General features: G+C 45.0%; 1 protein-coding gene across 1 annotated transcript; it reads left to right on the plus strand.

Annotated features, from left to right (window-relative positions):
• Positions 1-354: 354 nt before the first annotated feature.
• LOC310743350 (extracellular serine/threonine protein kinase FAM20C-like) lies at positions 355-20,030 on the plus strand. The gene is made up of 11 exons (XM_083573525.1): positions 355-410; positions 5,585-6,699; positions 7,938-8,101; positions 8,417-8,495; positions 10,231-10,323; positions 10,624-10,739; positions 11,429-11,609; positions 12,633-12,742; positions 15,645-15,726; positions 17,355-17,414; positions 18,373-20,030. Exons 2-11 carry the CDS (start codon positions 6,224-6,226, stop codon positions 18,647-18,649), a joined length of 1,638 nt encoding a protein of 545 aa, XP_083429651.1. The 5' UTR covers positions 355-410; positions 5,585-6,223; the 3' UTR covers positions 18,650-20,030.
• The last annotated feature ends 1,590 nt before the right edge of the window (positions 20,031-21,620 follow it).

Raw genomic sequence — 21,620 nt, forward strand, 5'->3', positions numbered from 1 at the left:
ACCAGAGGGAGGCGCAATGAGCAGCCCGGAAAGGGAGCCAGGTCCTAAAGCCCGCCGAAGGGAGGGGGAGGAATCCGAAGGGTCCGCATCCGAGGCATCCAGGAAGGAAGGAACCCCGGGGGGTGGTAGGACCCAGAGGCGAAAGGAGAGACGCAAAAGGTGGAGCAAGGCTAGGGTCTTGAACTGGTGTACAGGAGGCGGAGATTCAGATGGGACTTCGCCGATCTAGGGAATAGACGTAGAGACGCACGCTAAGATGTGGAAATGGAAATTATACTTCAATAAAGACTTTATTCCGTTCTACCGGCTAGCGTTGGTCCTTTGTGAGCCGGGACCTAGAGGCAGTCTCTGACAATGGGCATATGAGAGAGAACATCATTCTTCGATGATAGAATGTGGCATTGCAGAAGGTATATAATTATCTCTCTTGCAAACATGGGGCATGAGATTCTATGCATATTGATATAGTTTCTCTAATAACATTACAGAAATAAGTACAATGTCCATATTTGAACAAGCACACACGCACACTCATATGTTGGTCTTGATGACCCAACCAAGTGTCAGGCTGACCTACAGAAATCAAACTGCTAACGTGGGGGCTTATCTCAGCAAACAATCTGTTGGCTGCTTTGCCTGTCTCTTATCAGTATCCAGTGGTCATGTGGCTGTAGCTGTGACCTGTATTAAGCAAGCAAGGCCAGCCTAATTTAGCCAATCACCAGCTCTTTGGTCTGAACTCCCTGCTACAGAACTCCAGCAAAAGAGGGATTTTTTTCTCTCTTTTCCTTGGTAACAGGAGTACAGTTCAGTGTGCTTTACCTTCATAAAACCTCCTCTGTGTTACACATAATCAATGCCTTCATTCCGAAAATTTGACAGTGCTGTTATGCAGTAGCTCCACAATTTCATTATTGCAAAATCTAACATGTATTTCTCCTTAATTGGGCATAACAAGAGTTATATCGTACGGTGGTGCTTTTTATCCCCTCTGTTTACAGTGAGTCATAGATGTGGGAGTGATTAACTGGAGAGTAATATTTACTGCTGTAAAACACCCATGTCTTTTGAGTGCTAGGCCCCAATGCTCTAGCATGGCATTTTTAAGCTGCGAACCACTGTGACTTGCTTTCCCATTGAAGGAGCCATGGGAACATGATGTTCTGTCACTGAGCTATACACCATGTATCCAAGGGTAGCAATAGGAGTGACTGTGCAACTGCAACAATGTGACTAATGCATTGTCATCAAGGAATAAGAGGTGAGAATTTTGAGTGTTGCTCTGCAATGGTGTCATGGCAACAAAGCACATTGACAGATTGCCTGGTGTGAAGGGCTGGCTTTGGAAATTTCATTTCACTGCAAGACTCAAACCCAACAACAAAAAATCTTCCAGTTTATATTGCCAGCAATGAAGTGACGCAAAGCCAGAGGGTGGCAAGATTCATCCCTGCTTAGTTTTTCCTTCTGTCGCACAAAACCAGTCTCTTCCAAGATGGATCATTGGGCCATCAGCCTAACATTTGAAGGCAATCATGAACCTATCAACTACATGGGATCTCATCATCCCCCCCCCCATGTTCTATTATTATGTGAAGTAAGGAGAAGATAGCTGGCAGCTCCCCTCGGGTCTGGCTGTATGACATAGGGGGTAGACCACACCATTCAACCCACCTGTCAGTCATGTGGCATCATTATAACACCAGATCATTGACAGATGCCTTGTGTCACCCACCTGTCAAAGTCCTTTGCACAATGTTTTCCAGGCACCTGGCAGCCAGCTAGTTTTCTGGCACTTGGGTTTTTGCCAGCCCTGGGCTCAGCAAAGCACCATGCACAGGACTTGCAAAACAGCTATCTGCAGGAATTGGCTGCTGGAACTTGGTTGCACAGCCGGTGCAGGAGGGTTGAACTCTGCTCATCACCTGATAGGTGGTGACTTCAGCTCAGCTCTCCAGGATTCAGTGATGCAGTCAAGTCCCCCAAAATGGCTTCACAGGCCAAATTGGAACCCATGCTGAAGGTTCCCTACCCTCATATAGAGAAACAGTGATTATTTTAATTTGTCTATAAAGAATATAAGAGACCCCAAAGCGATTCAAAATGAGAGCGCAGGACAAGTGTAACAAACTCTCAAAATACAGTAAAATTGTAACAGCAAGAGAAAACTACAGATTACCGGTCTGTCTCTCAGAGATTGTCACTCAAGGCCTGATTCATTTTGTGCACAAAATTGTTCTAAACATGTCTGCACCTGGTGATACTTTCAATTTCTCTTCTCTATAAATAGCATTTACATGTGACACAAAGTCGCAGAGACTTTGTAATGTGAGTGCACGATGTGAAAACAGTCCAAGATCTGTAGGCTCTTTCACATAAGCCACCAAATGTGCTTTATTTAAAGAAACAAAAAGTCAGTGGTAGTTCTTCAAGCAGGTTGCCTCTCTTCTTTCCGGGCTTAAGTGTAACATTTGAAAATAACTTGCATAGTTTAAAATGCACAAGCATGACTATTGCACATTTAAACCCTGCACATTCCCCCCCTCCCCTGTTTTTACATCACACCAAAAGTGTGAAAACATAGCTAGCAGATGGCAAGAGTCTTTGGTTCATAGCTACTTGAGAAGTTAATGTGTTGCTGTGCTTTATTAGCAATGTTAAGAACTTATTATACTGTATTTGTAATACTTTTGATGCCCGGTTTCATATGTTGTTTGTCCAGAAACACTATCCCACAGCATACATATGTTGTTGGTTTCTCAGTTAAGTTACGTGCAGATAGTTTCAGATGTTAGTGTTTGAACATGATTTGCACAAGAGGCCTGAAAATGAGGGCTGGGTGGTTCTTGAGCTTGTTTTGGCCAAAAGCACCACCACCACCCAAACTGAATGTCTGGCACAGGGCTGGCCTTCCCCCAAATCTTGTTTTAATCACTTGTATGGGAAAACAGTAGCCTGTATCAGCTCATCAAGCATGTTCCAGTGGCAACATGTTTGGGGATGAATGCCTCCCTTCAGCATTTAATGTGAGGCAAGGTTTAACTGTCCACCTCAGAACCAGTTTTCAGTACTAGACCTCCATGCCCTCTTCCCCTGAAACCTGGGCTATAATAATGTGTGTATTTGAGCTCATGCAGAGAGCTGTCCTACTGACAGAACCAAGGATCATGGATTGGGGACTAGAGACAAGGATGCGGCTTCCAGTCAGGACTTGGGCCTTGCACCACACCCCACACACACACACACACACACACAGAGAGAGAGAGAGAGAGAGAGAGAGAGAGAGAGAGAGAGTTTTTCTTGACAGTAGGTTACTTTACTGGGCCAGCACATAATGTGCTAAGATCACCTGAGCCACTTGGGTTTGACAAAGAGCCCTTAAAAGGGGGATGGGGGGCTTTTGAATCTCCAGATGTCACTGGACCTGTTAGCCATGCTGGTTGGGGCTGATGGAAGCTGACGTTGCAACATCTGGAGGGCCCCATGTACCCCACCCCTGCCTTAAAAGGCTCTCTGCCACCTTCATCAGTCATCATTTTTAGACAGCTCAGTCCTCCAAGCAGGGTTTTAGGTCAGCCCTTTTGACTGGAAAGCTCAGTTCATCCCAAGCCTCACACATGAGCACAAGCAAGAGCCTATTTCTCCACCTCGAGGGAGCTGTAGAACTTATTTGGCTTGTCCTCGCCTCGGTATTACTGCAATGCAAGGGGAAAAGGGGGAAAAAAGAAATATGGTGTTGTCAGAATCTGGGGCGACTGAAAGTGTTAGCTGGAGACAGTTACTAGGCAACCGCCGCACCATGGGACATAAGTAAGCCGAAAGCTCGTCGTTCTCTCCGCAGCTCACGGTATTTGTTCTCTGTGTGTGAGACAAAGTGAATGTGCCATTGCTAATGCGCGGCTGCGTGTCGTGAATGGTATGCTGGTGAGGAAGTGGCTGTGTATTTTCAGAGAGCATGAGCATGGTCACATCTCCCCCCTCAGTGCCCTAGTAAAAATTGCCAAGACAAAATCTGCACCACATATCTATTTCAAGGAGTATCAAACCACTTTATTAACAGTGGTGATTTTCCCCAAAGAATCCTGGGATCTGTGGTTTGTTAATGGAGCTGATATTTTTTTAGGAGATTCCTATTGCCCTTGCAGAGCTACAATTCCCAGAGCTCCTTGGGAAAGAGGAGTTGATTATTAAGACACTATGAGAATGTTATTCTCTGTGAAGCGAATAGGTGTTATCCTAACAATTCATGGCACTCTTAACAAACTGCAGTTCCCAGGATCCTTTGGAGGAAGCCATGACTGTTTGAACCAGTATGATACTGCTTTATAGTATAGTGCAGATGGGGCCAAAGATTTAAAAGGTGCTGTGCCATCATTCAGCTAGAAAGCTCAAAAAGGTTACCTTGGGCAGAGCAAGCATCATGAGAGCCTCTGGGCTATCCTTATTTTGCAGGAGAGATTCAAGCACTCACCAGAACTTGAGGTTTGTGCAATTGAATTGGGTTAAAATGCTCTCTGCTGCCCAATTGCAACAAATCCACTTAAAAGCAAAAAGGACTTCTTGCAGTTTGGAAAGTGACAGAGAAACACATTGAAAAGTGCGAAATGGATGGGTGGTTGACAAGAAGATGTGTTAACATCCTGCAGGCAAATTGGGCTGAGTGCTCAATAAAAGCCACACATAGACTAACCCCTCTGTGAGCTTTGTGCAAATCAGGATGAATTCTGAATGAATAGATCATCTGGAGAAGCCTTGTATTTTACAAAGCTGTTTCAAAGATAAAATGAGAGAACCCCACCTAAGCCACTGTGCAGGAAGAGCGAGACATAATTTTACCAAAAAAAGAAAGAGAGAGAGAATGTGGGTGTGTTTGGCCCAAGAACAGCAACGAAAATTCAAAATCCGCATTAGGACAATACCTTTATTAGACCAACCAAAATGGTGTACTAGCTTGTGAGCTCTCCCTGGTATGTAAAAGGGAAGGGGAAGTTGGTGAAGTCTTGGAGCCTGCATCTGATGCACTTATCAGGTGCTATGCAACCTGAAACCTGGATAGCACCTAATAGAGGCTCATGTGAATGTGTGCTGCCTTCTCTCACATTTCTGTGACCAGATGCAGACACCACAACTTTCATCAGCCAACTTTTTCCCTCCCCCTCTGTTTACCATCTAGCCCAGTGAATAGTTATGGAGAACTCAAAGCATTGCACGTTATTTTCCATCATTACGATTGGCTTAATAAAGGAATAGCTTGAATTTTGTTTTTTTGAAGGGTGGGGGTGTTATTCTTTGAACTTATTTGACTTAGCAGTATTTATAAAATAATGCACTTAATGTATGGAGTGCTTTGAGGAAAGGGGAAACTAAGGGCTCAGATCTAGGTGCCACATATCAATATTTTCATGAGCTCCATAAAACACATGGCCTTTATGCCAACTCCCATAAAACACATGGCCTTTATGCCAATCTGATTTCCCTTCACAACCCCCCCTCCCACACTGAATATGGAAGGAGCGGGCAGTGCCTCTATTGGGCCTGAGAATCCTAGAAACTTGTTTTAATTCTTCTTTTCTTTTGTGGACAGTTGTTGAGCCACTGCAGCTTTTCAGTGAAGGTCGAACTTTTAAAAATGGATGAAGGAAGAAGTCATATGAATTATGTAGGTGGCTAGCTGACAGTGTTTATAGGTGAAAGGAGGGAATCAATATGTGAGCCTGCTGGGACGATGGGGTTCCACAAGAGTTTGTGATGCAATAACACAATTCAAAGAGATTTGTGGCATTGACCAATCTGCTGCTATCAATCTGGAGTTTAACTAGTTCATGTTAACCTTGGCACCACTTGCTCTTCCCTTATCAACATCATTAAATTCATCTGCAACCTGCGTTCTTACCCTTTTCCTGCTGAGGACTTCTATGTGAGCAGAATGATTCCTAGCAGAAGCCACCTTATACAAGACCCAGAATTATTTATTTATTTTGCCTTGGGAAGGATTGTCATAGCATAAGTGAAGAGGTTTTGTTTTTTATAAGTAATATTTTGCTTAAAAAACAAAAAAAGAGCTTCCACTTTTTCCTTTGGATTCCCAAAGCTGGAAATAAACCTTAGACAACATCCTTTACATCCTTTCGAGTGGGGATCAAATTGCGGATTATTATTTTTTTACTGACACGTGGACCTTTGTCATACATTTTGTGCTACTGGCACCCAGGGCTTCACAAGGATGGTGCACCACCTGCCTTCTCTGTTCCAAAGGAAATTTAAAGCCATTCTCTGTTTTCTGCTCCTTTTGGCTCTCCTGGTACACATGGTGTTGGATCTGACGTTCTCCGCCGGCCTTGATTCTTGTGGATGTACCCGCAAAGGAGAAGATCAATCTAGTCCCGTGTTATCAGCCCAGAATAAGTTAAACCTGAGGATTCTCCAGGACTTCAGTGGCAGCAACAGCTCCCTGGAGAAAGGCGTTCACTCACCAGAAGGCGTACCACTTGGAGGTAGCAAGGGCAACATCCCCCTCCAAAGTCACAACTTCGAGCCGAAAGAAGCAGAAGAAAAACCAACATGGACAGGCAGGTCCAAACTGGCTGCGCTTTTTGACCATCCGCTCTACAAGATTCCAATCCCAAAAGTTATGAAGAAAGACAAGCTGTTTGCTACCAGACCGAAGGTGAAGATGTTTGTGAGAAGTAGCAATGAATGGTGAGAGGCTCTTGGGGTTTTTTTCATAGGGACAGCTGGGTGGCCCATGCAATTTGGTATACATCCTCTGCAGGGATGGCATTCATGGAGTCAAACCCACTTCATCATATCTGACAAAATGGGCTTGAGTCCACCAAAGCATAAAGGTAAAGGTAAAGGGACCCCTGACCATTAGATCCAGTCGTGGCCGACTCTGGGGTTGCGGCGCTCATCTCGCTTTACTGGCCGAGGGAGCCGGCGTACAGCTTCCGGGTCATGTGGCCAGCATGACTAAGCCGTTTCTGGCAAACCAGAGCAGCGCACGGAAACACCGTTTACCTTCCCGCCGGAGCGGTACCTATTTATCTACTTGCACTTTGACGTGCTTTCGAACTGCTAGGTTGGCAGGAGCAGGGACTGAGCAATCCCCCCGTTGTGGGGATTCGAACCACCGACCTTCTGATTGGCAAGTCCTAGGCTCTGTGGTTTAACCCACAGCGCCACCTGCATCCCTATCCACCAAAGCATATGCCATAATAAATATGTTAGTCTCTGAGATTCTCTGTTACTACTTAATATAGGGATACATGTTGCTTTATATTGAGTTAGACCAGCAGGCCATCCTGTCTACCCTTGATGACTGTGGCTCTTCAGGGTCTTAGGCTGAGATATTGTCCTTAGATATGGAGAAAATGAATTCTACCACAGAGCACATCTGCTGCCAGCACTTTGTTGCCATTTTCTGATCTCTCAAGGCAGCTGGGCTCAGAATGTTGGCCTGCCGTTCGATAAGCACAGCTAGATATACCTGGGGGCTCAAGCTTCTTTGCAACATTTTCAGACAGGCCATGGCTGCCTGCTTTCCAGTTAAAGCATGCAAAGGCCTCCTTTCCATCCCCTCACCTCACAACAGCCAGCCAGTACACTCAGTCCTCACTGGCCTGCTTTTCTCCCTCCTCCACCCTGGGCTCTTTTTCCTAAAGGGTTTTTGTGTGTGTACATTTGCAAAACTTGTGATACCCCTAAATAAACATGCTGTTCATTCTAGTGCATTGGGGGGACCGGGACCTGATAATTCTATTCTCACATTCATTAATGGAGAATTGCAAAAGTAGATGCATAAGAAATTTTTGGTCCAGCTTGAGATCATTCCCTCTTGCTTCTCAGTAGCCAGATTTCTGTTACCTTCTGGAGCTCACTAGCCTATGATAATATATGCAATTGTTTTTGTGTGTTGTGTGGGGGTATTGGATCTGCAGGGCTAGCAGCAATAAGGCACATGCGAAGCTTCCAAAACACGATGCCAACCCTGCTTGGCTCCAGTTCTACACTGGCATCAATCGCTATGAACTGTATGCCCGTCATGACCCTGCTCGCCTTGCCATGATGGAAGATTTGGCCATGCAGCCAATTGTCAGCTCAGGTATTCTGCGCCACATTCGGGTCCCTTGACCGCTCATACTTGCTTTCTTCTCACTTCACCCTGCCTGTTTGCCTTGTGCCCCCCCCTTTCAATCTTCACTTTTTTTCTCCCTCTCAGTTTGACACCCGGCCTGTTAAACCATCCTGACAAGAGTCTTGTGGGAAGGGGGATGAGCTGCTTTCTGGAATGTTCTGCCTCAGTGCTAAGCGCCAGAGCAGACTCTGTTAATATTTAAATGCCAGGTTGTTTCGTCCTCATTCTCAAAACTGGGAAAGGTGGCGACTTGAGCCTTGTTTCTTCTTAACATAATTTCAGTTCAAAAGCCTGGAGGGACACAACTGAAGCTGATCATGACCTTCCCCAACCATGGACAAGCCCTCTTCAAACCCATGAAGTGAGTAAGGAAGGCCAGCAATGCTTTTAGAGGCCCTGTACCAATATTCTGGGTCCAAGTTCTTTTTCATGCGTGGCAATAACCTGTCGATGGACTCCACCTGGAAAACAAATTGTGCTTGGAACCTTCCAAACTTTGAGTTAATTAGTTACCAGGCAGCCTCTGTGTAGCAAGAGGGTGGGGGTGACCCCCTTCATGCCAGTTCTCCAAACAGAGCTAAAAGCAAGGCTGTGTTTGGACATAAACCTCTGGAGCAACTGTAGTGAAGGCTCCTCCTTTGATTACCACATCCCTGGAGAACCATCTCTGCCACACTCTTTATTTATTAAATTCCTATACCACCCTTCATCTGAGGATCCCAGGGCGGTTTGCAAACACAGTAATATAACCTCACTGCACACTACCAAGTATTGTTGGCCGAAACAGATGCTTTCCCTTCATCATTGCCCAGATTCTTCAGCAATGGCACAAGTTTAGACTCTGGACTTAATGGCCTTTGTAACGCCACATTTCTAAGCAAACTGGGATTTCAGTAGCCCTAACCTAGCAATGGAAGCGTTGTAATACTGTCTCCTGAAATATGGGATCTTGCAGCCTTAGGGTTGGGTTAGGGGTGCAATTCTTCCCTGGCCATTGGCACTCACCACTGTCGCTTCGCTAATAGTCAAAGCAAACAGTTTTGATGGACCATAAAGCAGGTGTTTCTATAGAATTAATTATGGGATTTGTGGACCATCGTTCAACAACAGCCTAACAATGATGCAGCATAAGATAAACCTAGGCCGTTACTGTGGAAATGGCAGAGAGCCATCCATCACCTAGGATCAGTTTTAGCTCCCGCAGTAAATGGCGAACTCAGCCCTCCATGTTGTGGTTTGTTTCTGATGGAGAGGTGCGACCTCTGGTGGTGAAAGATGTGAAATGTTGTGCTATGTTGTTCTCAATGAACTCCTCTCCCCTTTCATTTAAGGCCACAACAATATTGTTTCAGCCTTGGCCAGTGGTGCAGTTAGGCTGTTTTAGACTGGAGGACCTCGTAGTTTTACATCCCTTTTCCCTCCTTCAGATGAATAACGTGTATTGTTTCACTTGCTTCAAAACCAGGGCAACAATTGGGGGTGGGATGAGGGCTTCCTGTTCGTTATACTGAAATGGGCTATAGACTTCTGTGTCAGAGTTCTGCCTCAATCGCTCCTAGTTTGCATAGCTAGGATTAAAATTTCAGGGTTTCTCCAGACAGGTGGTTTTTCCCCTTGTGGGTGTATCTTGCAATATTGACACAATAACAGTGCATTAATGGTGGGTTTATATTGGGCTGACCACAGACCATTCCACATTATTAGTTGTTCCGTGATGCTTCCATTACATTATTGTATTACTGCTGTCTGAAGGGACCCTCTTGCACTACTATAGTGCAACTAAAACAGGATACACATACATGTTGCTCTGGAACATTTGCAGTATAAAAGGTTGCAGAATTTCAGCATGACGTTACAGGGCATGTACCAACTGGAAACGTAGTGGTATGTCCATCCCTGAAACTATTGCAGGTGCAAAGAGTATTGAAAACAGAATCATGTATGTAAATTTGAGCACAAATCACCATGAACACCCAACAAAAGGGATGTATGCAGTGTGCAGAGTGACTATGAGTTGCAAAAGATGTGTGGGCTTCAGTTCAACACTCAACAGTGAACATGATAACCCACCCCATCTCTTCTTGCCCTCTCCCCAGGCAAACCCGAGATCAGGAGACTCCAGCAGATTTCTTTTACTTCTCAGATTTTGAACGGCACAATGCAGAAATAGCAGCCTTTCACCTCGACAGGTGAGTCCAGCACAGTGCACTCTCCTGTCCTGCAGGGTGCGGCAGACTCCTGCCAAATATTATCATTATCATTGATTTATCAATTCAAAACAACCATCTCAAGGCAATTTACACTAAAGATAGTGTCCAAGACAAGTATTAGTGCGAAGCAGAAAAGACAGGGCTATTTTCCAAACTGATTGTATGTTCTATGATAACGAGCATTTGTGTAGGATTTGTTGTCTGTGTTTAAGAGTGTTTATTTGGTCCAGCTGAAAACAGAATTTGTTTCATTCTCCCATTTTGCTCATTTCTGGGGAGGATCCTGGATTTCCGAAGAATTCCCCCCGTTTCTGGCCGTTTGGTGAATATAACCAAAGAAATCCGTGATATCACAACGGACAGTAAACTGTTTAAGACTTTCTTCATCTCCCCAGGTGAGCACTCTGTCCCCTCTTTATCCCTCCTTCGTAATATGAGCTCTACTGTGTAGAACAGGTGTGGGGAACCTATTGCTCCCAAAAGTTGGTGGACAGCAGCTCCCATCATCCCTGATCACTGGCCATGCTGGCTGGGACAGATGAAGGGGAGGAGGCCAACAACCTCCAGAGGGCCACAGGTTCCTCAGCTTTGGTGTAGACCGACTGTGCTAGCCATGTAAGCTATTCTCCCCTCCTGTTATGTTGCTTTGCACCCACAAGACCATAGCTGTCAAGCGTCCCTTATTTGGCGGGACAGTCCCTTATCCCAGCGCCATGTCCCGCTGCTGTCCCTTATTGATGATGTCCCTTAAATAAGCTACTGAAGGTAATGGGGCCCTTTCTATGTCCAGCTGTCCTTTGTCAACAACAAATTGTTGCTGTTTTTTTGTGTTGAATATATGCTATATGGTAATTTATGGACCTAATAGGTATCTAAAGCCGTTTGCATGCAACAAAATATGTATTTTATCAAAGTAATTGTTGATCCCTTATTTTGGCTGCTGATCCCTTATTTTTGAGGCTGCTGGTCCTTTATTTTCAAATCTGTAAGTTGACAGCTATGCACAAGACATGTGGTGGCATGTTGACGAGCTGTTGGTATTCCCTGACTTTTGCTTTCCTCCATTTTGCGTGGGTCAACCCAGCCGGCAACGTCTGCTTCTTTGGCGTGTGCTCCTACTATTGCTCCACGGAACATGCTTTGTGTGGCAAGCCAGACCAGCTCGAGGGCTCAATGGCAGCCCTCCTGCCGGACAAAGAACTGGCCGACCGACGTTCATGGAGAAGCCCCTGGAGGCGTTCTTACTCCAAGACCAAGAAAGCTCAGTAAGTAAGCTCAGGTGCAGAGGGAGGACCAGTATTGAACGAGAGATTGTGAAAAGCAAGTTCTGGATGAAGAGAGGCAAAGGAGAAAATTGATGAGCCAGGACAGCCAAAGACTGAGGAAGCAATGTGTATATGTCCCTAAACTGGGGCTGCCCTAGACATTGACAAGTCTGCTTGGGGTGCTGAATCTATATTCCCCCAACCCTCCAATTTAGGTGACACCATCAAACTTCCCCATATCTGTTCAGCACTTCTTAGCTTGCCTTTTCTCCATCACTTCTAACTAGTTCTTATGTGCACAATGTAGCTGTGCTCTGTGGTGGTGAAGTAAACCAACCAGAAGATTGGTTCAGAGGCTTATTCAGGGCTGGTTGGCTCTGTCAATATACTGGAAGGGTAGCAGGAATTCCTGAAATGAATGTGCTCATGGGATAATATGAAATGGTGGTATTTCTATGATTTTATGTTGCTGGAGCCACACAGAATGGCTGGAGCAACCCAGTCAGATGCGTACAAATTTGGGGTACAAATACAACAACAACAAAAGATTTCTTATGCATTTATTTCATAAATACAATACTGCTTTATTGTAAATGTTTGAAAAAGTAGCAGTACAAGCTGGAAGAATTAACTCCCCCTTAGCTAGGGGGTGAACACATGCTGATCTGTTTTCTGTTGGAGACCATCTCCTGAGTTATTTTTGTTTCAAGCTCCGGAGCCATTGCTGCTCCACAACCTTGACTCTAAAAGCCAGTGCCACAAAATTGCATTACATATTCAACTCAAGAGGCCCCGACTCTGCTGTTTGTGGTCTCAAAGAGCTGCAGCTGTACCTGAAAAGGCTCAAACAGAATTTATGTAATCACACTTAGCATCTGTGCCCTGTCAGGGTGATGGATACGTTGACAAACGATGAGATGACCTGGGGGAGCTAGAGAGGCTATAAGGAAGGGTGGAGACAGTTAAAGGTTTCTCCCCACCATATGCAACTAATGATAACCTTTCATGACTATCTCTTCTAAGGTGGGAGTCAGATGAAGATTACTGCGCAGAGGTACGACAGACGGCACCATATGACAACGTATCCCGACTCCTCAACCTCATTGACATGACTGTGCTTGACTTCCTTATGGGTGAGCTTGGGTACATTTCCTCCTGCGAGCTGCACTGCATTTGGGGATGGGACCATGGCTTAGGGGTAGAGCATCTGCTTTGCATGCAGAAGGTCACAAGTTCAACCCTTGGCATCTGCAGTTTAAAAAAAGGATCACAGAAGGGTGCCTTATACAGAGTCCGACCATTGGTTGCAGCTCTCCAAGATTTCAGACAGGGCTCTCTCCCAGTACAGTGGTACCTCGGGTTACAGACACTTCAGGTTACAGGCGCTTCAGGTTACAGACTCCACTAACCCAGAAATAGTAGCTCGAGTTCAGAACTTTGCTTCAGGATGAGAACAGAAATCGTGCAGTGGTGGCACAGCAGCGGCGGTGGGAGGCCCCATTAGCTAAAGTGGTACCTCAGGTTAAGAACAGTTTCAGGTTAAGAACGGACCTCCGGAACGAATTAAGTTCTTAACCCGAGGTACCACTGTACTACCATGACAGAGCAGGATTCGAACCTGGGACCTTCTTTATGCCCCTCAGAGCAGGCAGTCCTGGGGTAGATGGACAAAAAGTCTGAGCTGCTTCCTTTGTCTCCCAGTTTCTGACTGCTACAACCCTTTCCTTTGTGTCATTCCAGTCCTTTAGCTCAGCCTTTAATAGAGAGACTTTGCCTCATTGCATTTTATTCTTAGGCTCGATGGAAACTCAGCAGCACTGAGAGTTCCTGAGAAACAAATTAACTCTGTCTGCGTACATCTGCCTGCCAGCCAGCTTCCCTGCAATAAGCATCTCTGGCTGTGCATTGTGTTAATATACGTGACTAGAACACAACCCGCTAAGCAGATTGAGTTGTGTTTCCCATTGTTTAGTTCTCACCTGTCTTTTGACATCTCCTTATTCTCCAGCGCACCTCATTTCATGGGACCATATCCTTGCACCTTTCCCCACCCCCCTCCAATCCAAATTCGTACATTGGATGAAGTAGGTTATTTGCCAGTGAAAACATGTCACAGTGAGTCAGGGAAGGGCTTGGATCATGAAGTTAATCAAGGAAAAGCTTTTGGTCTCCTCCTTCTCCCTGAAGCCGCCTCCACCCTTCTCAAAAAGCCTCTCTTAGGGGGGTCAGGGGTCCTCCTGAACAATGTGGGGATGGGGCATGGGTGGGATGGGGCTGCTGGAGTCAGAGGCAGGCTGGGATAAAGTGACCAACATGATGCCCCCAGACACTGTCCTTGGCGACTGCCGAGGCCTGCTGACCCTCCCATATTTTTTTTAAAAAAAGATTGAAGGGGGTTGGTTGCCTTCTTTTCTTTTCTTCTCTTCTGTTTTATTTATTTATTTTATTTACTTTCAAACCAATTTGTAATTTTTTAAAAAATGAAAAGTGGTAAATAAATACTTGAACTAATTAATCACCACTACTGCCATCACCATCATTTGGTGTATTGTTCATTGCCAGATTTTTTTTCCCTGTGAAGTGGGTATTTTCTGGTGCACAAAATAGTTTCTTAGATTTCCCAGTGGAAAAAGAGTTTGGGAACTTCAGAATTAAAGAGAACATGGCCTCTGTTCTTGATCAGCTACATTCCTTATATTCTAAAGATTCCCCCCCCCCTATATACAATATGCTGCCCTGGGCTCCTTTTGGAGGAAAGTCAGGATAAGAAAGAAAGAAAGAAAGAAAGAAAGAAAGAAAGAAAGAAAGAAAGAGGCTCTTATATTGTTCTCATCCCTACTCTTTCTCTTTCCTCAATTTGACAATACTAGTGGCAGTTCATCTTAAGTCTGTGCCACTCACAGCATTTTATTGGGGGGGGGGGGTTGCATCTGATTTGCCCACCATTTGGCTATGGTGTAACAAGTTACATAAACTGGATGGATTCCCCTCTTTTCATCCTTTTGTCATCGGTGCCAATAACTTAGGCTGATTTGTTATTTCTGTCCTTGAGATCGCTTCTGCTCCACTTAATACTTCATAATTACTTCTGCCCTATCTAACAGCTTTCAGGTTGCACCCACTGACCAATTAATAGCTGGGCATTTCATTTATTCATTTATTTTATCTCTCTGCTGAGGATAGTTCAAGAGTTCAGGGGGGGAGGGGGAGGGAATAGGCTTCTTCTAGGATCCTAAACATAGGTAAGGGCCCCTGGGCTAAACAGTCATGCCTTACACCCACAGAATCCTGGGAACTGTAGTTTGTTAAGGGTGCTAAGAGCTAGAACACTAGTCCTCTCACAGAACTACAATTCCCAGAGTTCCCTGGAAGCCACTCTCTTTTTAATTAGCATCAGATGAAGAGTTTTGATGACCTCAGGCTGTTTGGGCCTTTCTAGTTTGCCTGAATAAAACACAGGGCTTTTTTTCAGCCAGAACTTGCAGTTCTGGCACCTCTCAGGTGGGTGCCATTGCCATTCTAAAAGAACGAGGGAGGTGTTCATGGTGAGTTCCGGTACCTCTTTTTCTAGACAAATAGTATGGAATAAGGATATTGTCTGATAATTGCTATTTGATATTGTCTGCAGTTTTTTCTTCTTCATTTGGTCTTGGAATTTACCGTATTTTTCGCTCTATTAGACACACCAGACCATAAGACGCACCTAGTTTTTGGAGGAGGAAAACAAGAAAAAAAAATATTCTGGATCTCAGAAGCCGGAACAACAAGAGGGATCGCTGCGCAGCAAAAGCAGCAATCCCTCTTGCTGTTCTGGCTTCTGGGATAGCTGTGCAGCCTGCATTCGCTCCATAAGACGCACAAACATTTCCCCTTACTTTTTAGGAGGGAAAAAGTGAGTCTTATAGAGCAAAAAATACGGTATATCCTGCCCCAAGATCCTCTCAGGGTGGACTTCTCTAATACCTTCTTCCTCTTCTTCCTCCTCTGATTTCTGCTGTCTGCCTCCTCTTCTATAATTCTTGTCTCCATATGTAGGAAACATGGATCGCCACCACTATGAGACCTTTGACAAGTTTGGGAATGACACTTTCTTCCTTCATCTGGACAATGGCCGAGGGTGAGAATGCAACGTGCTTCCCTGTGTGGGCGAGGGACTAGGGGAAGCTTTTGAGCTCTGTCCTACAATGATCTGCATTTTGAAGAAAGGGCTAGGGTATTCCTACTTCAGGCTGTTATTTGAGATGAGCTGCTTTTCTGGGAGTGAACTTTGAAAGCAGGAACTTACAAGACAAGGATCTAAAGCAGGCAAGAACCAGAGTATAAGGTGGCCCTGTGGCAGGTTCATGCTGAACTGCTCTTAGCAAACCATTATTTGACTATATCAGGGCAGGGCCAGTCCTACTATAAGGCACAGTGAGGCAGACAGTAGGTGCTGCAGCCCTGGGAAAGTGGCGAGATGTTAGAGGGCTGAACTATGCCACATGGCCTGCACTGTACCTTCCAAGTTAACCTGTTGTCTTGAAAATATCGTTATTATGATGTTTGTATCCCACCTTTCCTCCTCCCCATTTTATCACCCAACCAACCCCAGGAGGTAGGCTTGGCTGAGACAATGACTGGCCCAAGATTACCCACTGGGCTCCGTGGCTGAATGAGGAGTTGAACCTGGGTCTCCCAGATTCTAGTCCAGAACTCTAATCACTACACCACACTGGCTCTCAGATGTGGCAAAGCATGCTGCCCAGTTGCCAGTGTTGATGCAAGATTTGATTGCAAGCCCAGTCAGCTTTTGTGTATGGAATTGGGGAGCGATGTTATCTTGTTCTTCACCGCAGGTGGTGTAATGTCTTGGACTTGACCTGTTGGAAAGTGCTCGATGGCTGATGTTAATGACAGACCCACATATTCTAATGAAGAAATGCAACTCAGTTTTAATGTGGCGGTGATGTAATCAAAAGCTCTTTCCAGCTGACCCAAAGATATTTGTCTTTTAGAAGACTTGTTAAAGTTCCCAGGATTGTTTGGGGGAAGCCACAAGCTTTAAATGTGCTTTAAATTTATGGTGCAGACGTACAAACTTGACACACTTTGGAGAAGATGGCCTTGTAGTTTGTGATACTTTCAGAATTGGGTTGTTGTTTTTTAGGAGCAAAAATCTCTATACCTTAACAGAAAGAAAGGAAAATCCTTAAAATTGTATAGTTATTTACTGATATCAATTCAATATGTGGGAGGGGGGACATTAACTGGTCTGGCTGTCCTCCAACTTCCCCATTCCATACCATTTACTCTTCCCTTCCAATGTCCCTTCCTGATATAATTGTAAGATACCCTGAATATAGCAAATAACAGCTGGAGAGTACAAAACTGTTTCTACACAGGGATGGAAAAGTTGTAGTTCTCCATCTGTTGCTGGACTCCAGCTCCCATCAGCCCCAGCCAGTGTAGCCAGATGGTCAAGGACGAGGCCTCTTAATAGTCCAGCAACATCTGGCGGGTCACATTCCTGCTCTCCACCATTCTAATATCTACCCAAATATATTAATTCTGCGGGGAAAGTAAACTTTGCAACAAGATCATGAATACAGCACTGCACAAACACACCTAATCTACATGATTTGCAACATCATTTGCAACATTTGGACTTTTAAATATCAAAAGAAGTATTTATTGAGCAAGATAAATACTCCCAAAATAGCATCTCCCAAAAATAGAGAAACCATCTGTGCCTTTTGTTCTTCTCAGGTTCGGGAGACACTCCCATGATGAAATGTCCATTCTGGTTCCACTTCAGCAATGTTGCATGTAAGGATTCTTTTCTCCCATCTTGTTTATACTTTGTCTTTGGAGGGGTTATAATTAAGAAAGTCTTATTATTTTGAGGTAGGTAATATTTTTGGTTTTGTAGGCCAAACTGATCTCAGTGTTTAGGTTAAGGATTTTCCCCTGGTCAGATTGTAGTGGCACAGAAGGGTGTGGGTGTGCCATTTGCCTCCTCTACATAAGCCCATGCACCTTGTCCACCACTGTGCTCTGCTAGTGTAGGCCAGGGGTAGCCTTCCATATGTTTTAGACTACAGCTCCAATAATCCCTGACCATTGGGCATTAATCAAAAGCATCTGAAGGGCACCACACTGGCTACTTCTGGTTAGTCATGAGGGGCTGGCCATTGGACTTGATGACCTCTCTCCCAAGCCTACAGTTCTATGAACTGGCTCTCATCTCAGCTATCTGAAGCATGCATGCCTAAGCTAGTTCCCAGCAGATAGCCTAAGCTAGTTCCCAGCACAGCACATTTGAGGATGCAGGCTCATTTCTGCCAGAAGCCAACTGAAATGCCCACACTCTGAGTTAGAGAAAGCCTACTCAGCTACTTCTACCACCTCCCGAAGCTAAAGGGAGATGCAAGTGCTTGTGGTTAAAACAAGGAGCCTTTTATGTAGGGCAACAACTGAGCAAAATTTTCATCAGATATGAAAACAGACTCAGCATTTCCTCCACCCTGAAACACTCATGGCATGATACTCTTGCTTTCAGGTTCGGGATAAATATGGAGGAAATTATTTGGCAAGAATCCATAATGTTTGTGATTAGTCTGACCCTATAACTTCTTGCCCACACTCACCCCTGCCTCTGATGTGGTTCTGATATCCCAAGTCTGTGCATGTACTAATGGAAATGCTCAATGTGATGTTTCTCATGGTTTAAAAACATTGTCCTCCCTCTTCCTTGATTTTTTCTTATTGCTGTTGATGGATCCAGTATAAAAAAGTCAACGTTCTTGCGCCTCCAACTGCTTGCTACGGAGCCTTATCGCTTGAGTGACGTCATGCGTGAGTCCTTGGCCACTGATCACCTGTCACCAGTCTTAGCAGAGCCTCACTTGAAGGCACTGGACCGGCGGCTCCAGAAGATTTTAGACATGGTGGAGAACTGCATGAAGAAGAGTGGAGAAAGCCAGGAAGTCCTGATAAATGACTTAAAAGGACAGCAGTATACATCCTCAGAGCTGCGAGACAAGAGAAGTAGCGCTGCATGAAGGGGATGGATCCCCAGCCCATTCAAACACACCTCTTTAATGCTACCTCTTACATGCAAGCCTTGCCGTAGGGAAGTCACTAGTCATTCTGTGCTACAGTGTGGACATAAAGGGGTTAGGGAGCAACCAAGGGAGAAGGGAACGTGGAATATCTTAAAAGAAGAACAGGGAGGTCTTGGAAGCAAAACTTGGACCAAGTATAAAAGGAAAAACTGTGAGCATTCAAGCTCTTGAATTGTCTTGAGACTTGCAGTGAAGCCTTGGAAGGCTGATGGGCAAGCTGTGGTTTGAATGGAAGGATAGTAAAAGCAGGGGTAGCCCACATGGTGCCTTCCAAATGTTGGTGGACTACAACTCCCATCATCCCCTGACCACTGTCCGGAAGTGATGGGAGCTGGAGTCTAACCACAGCTGAAGGGCGTCATGTTGGCAACCCATTCAAGTTATTAATGCTCAGCGGAGCTTCATTTCTGTTCCTTTGTAGAATTTCTTTGTAGCTATAGGAAAGGAATGTGCCTTCTCTCCCTCCTTCCCGCTTCTCAGAGCAATCTATACAGCCAAGAATCTCTCTCATATTTATTCTCTTGCTATTTATTTTGAGCCATTTGCAGGGCTTTGGGCTTCTGTATGGAAGCGTGAACTCTGTCCAACCTGCCATTGTTAACTATGTTAGCTTGCCTGGGGATGATAAAGAAGTGAGACTATGTGCGCTCGTCTTGATCTTGCCAGGTGTTGCTAACATGCTTTTCAACCCACTTCAGTCCCTGATTGAAGGTGCCAATAAATCATAGGCTGAAGGGACTTCAGGCCCGGTTGTCCAAAGATACTGATGCTGTGAGCAAGTTCATTGCTGCTTTTATCCACAAGGCTCCCTGATCTCTACTTGTAATCAAAGAAGAGAGGGCAACAGTACTATTATGCAAAACTCCAAGTGCCTAGAAGCAGCAGTAACAAAAGCAGCCTCCTCTCTCATAAAACGTTGCTCCTAGACCAAGGTCCATCTAATTATTATCACCATCATCATAAACTATCATCACCACCACAGTTTTTTCCATTGGAAAAGCAGCATATAAACCACACAGCCAGCCCTATTGGTTTATTTGTATGCCGCCTTTCCCGGGGCAAACCATGCCCAAAGTGGTTCACAGTGATGTCAAAACAGAACATGCATGAAACACAACAAAAACAACTCACTGCAGGAAGCTGCCAGATACCAATCTCCTTGTCCATCAAGACCAGGAATGTCTGCTCTGACTAGAAGCAGCTGTCCAGGGTCTCAGCCAAAGAAAGTTATTTTCTGTCATCTCCTGTGACCTGATCTTTTTAACTGGAGATGTTAGAGGACTGAACTTGGGAACATCTGCATGCAAAACCATGGGCTGCAACCAAATATATAAAAGGATGTCACATAGAGGAGGGAGAAAGGTTGTTTTCTGCTGCTCCAGAGAAGCGGACACGGAGCAATGGATCCAAACTACAAGAAAGAAGATTCCACCTAAACATTAGGAAGAACTTCCTGACAGTAAGAGCTGTTCAACAGTGGAATTTGCTGCCAAGGAGTGTGGTGGAGTCTCCTTGTCAAGCAGAGGCTTGACAACCACATGTCAGGAGTGCTCTGATGGTGTTTCCTGCTTGGCAGGGGGTTGGACTCGATGGCCCTTGTGGTCTCTGCCAACTCTATGATTCTATGATTCTATGATTCTGTCCTGCTTGCATAATGGGACTTCCTCTCCCAGGCTTCTCACTGTGTGCCCCCACCATGCCTCTAATCTGTTCTGGGGTCAACCCTAACCCTCCAGAGCAGATCTGGGGCTTCTACTGAGCTATGAACCCTCCCAAGCATTTCAGTCAGCTGTTCAGCATTCTGTTTTCCCCCACAGTGGCCAGCTAGGTGGAAATAACATGGAAGATCATCATGTGTAACAATTGCATGCGTGGCACTTTCCCTGTGAGTTATAGACACACTGAGATCCCACAGGCAGGCACAGCTTCCCAGCCTATGTGCATTCAAGGGAAAGCCTATCGAATCATGGAATGGTAGTGCTGGAAGGGACCACGAGGGTCATCTAGTCCAACCCTGTGAAATGCAGGAATCTTTTTGCCCAGCTCGGGGCTCAAACCCATGATCCTGAGATTAAAAGTCTCATGCTGTACTGACTGAGCTATATATTTAAGCCTATGTTGTTCCATGTGATGATCTGACATGTGACTGCCCATTAATTAATGGATGGGCCTTCTGTGTAGAAATTTTGTAATGTATAAAGCAGTTCCGAATGTGAAAAGTATAAGGATCTATGCAGATCTGGGCCAGGTCAGTGCCCACTTGTGAACCCCTTGCACACTGCTTTTAATTCTAGGAAAGAAAGTCATAATGCACATGTAACAAAGCATTAAAGGAATAACAAATTATTTCAGTAAGGTTTGCAGGTCCTTAGAGAAGCTAAGAGCCAAGGCCATATTGCCTGCTGAATATGTCAGAGTGCTGGTGTTATGGTTATTAAACTCCGATCCCGTCCAATTTATCTGCTGTTTCTCTCATTATTTTCTCAAAATAAAGACTGAAGCGTCCTAATGAGAGAAAGCACCCTTGGCAACAACCTGAGTAACAATGAGTCCGTCTGCTGTTGCTTATTCAAACTGTACTGTTGCTTTCTCTGAAAATATTGCATTGTGCCTACTAATTGGCCCTCGGTGTTCATAAGGGCCTTCCTTTTCAACAGTTTCTTGTAACAAGAGGATTTTCGGTTCCCATGAAGTTGAATAAATGTGACGAAAATAGAAGATACACGCAATATTCGACATGGGTTGCATTTCACTAGCTAAATTATCTCGGCTCCAAGCCTCCATCTTAAACCCAAAGGTTAAGCTCAGCACAAGACCAGGCTGCTGGTTTCAGGGACCCACCACAGTGGAGGGCTTACTGACGACAGTGTCTGGCAGGCCACCTGCTATTTTAATTTCCCACAATGTC

Source organism: Podarcis filfolensis (genome assembly GCF_964270895.1).
Source record: "Podarcis filfolensis genome assembly, chromosome: 10".
Classification (NCBI taxonomy): Eukaryota; Metazoa; Chordata; class Lepidosauria; order Squamata; family Lacertidae; genus Podarcis; species Podarcis filfolensis.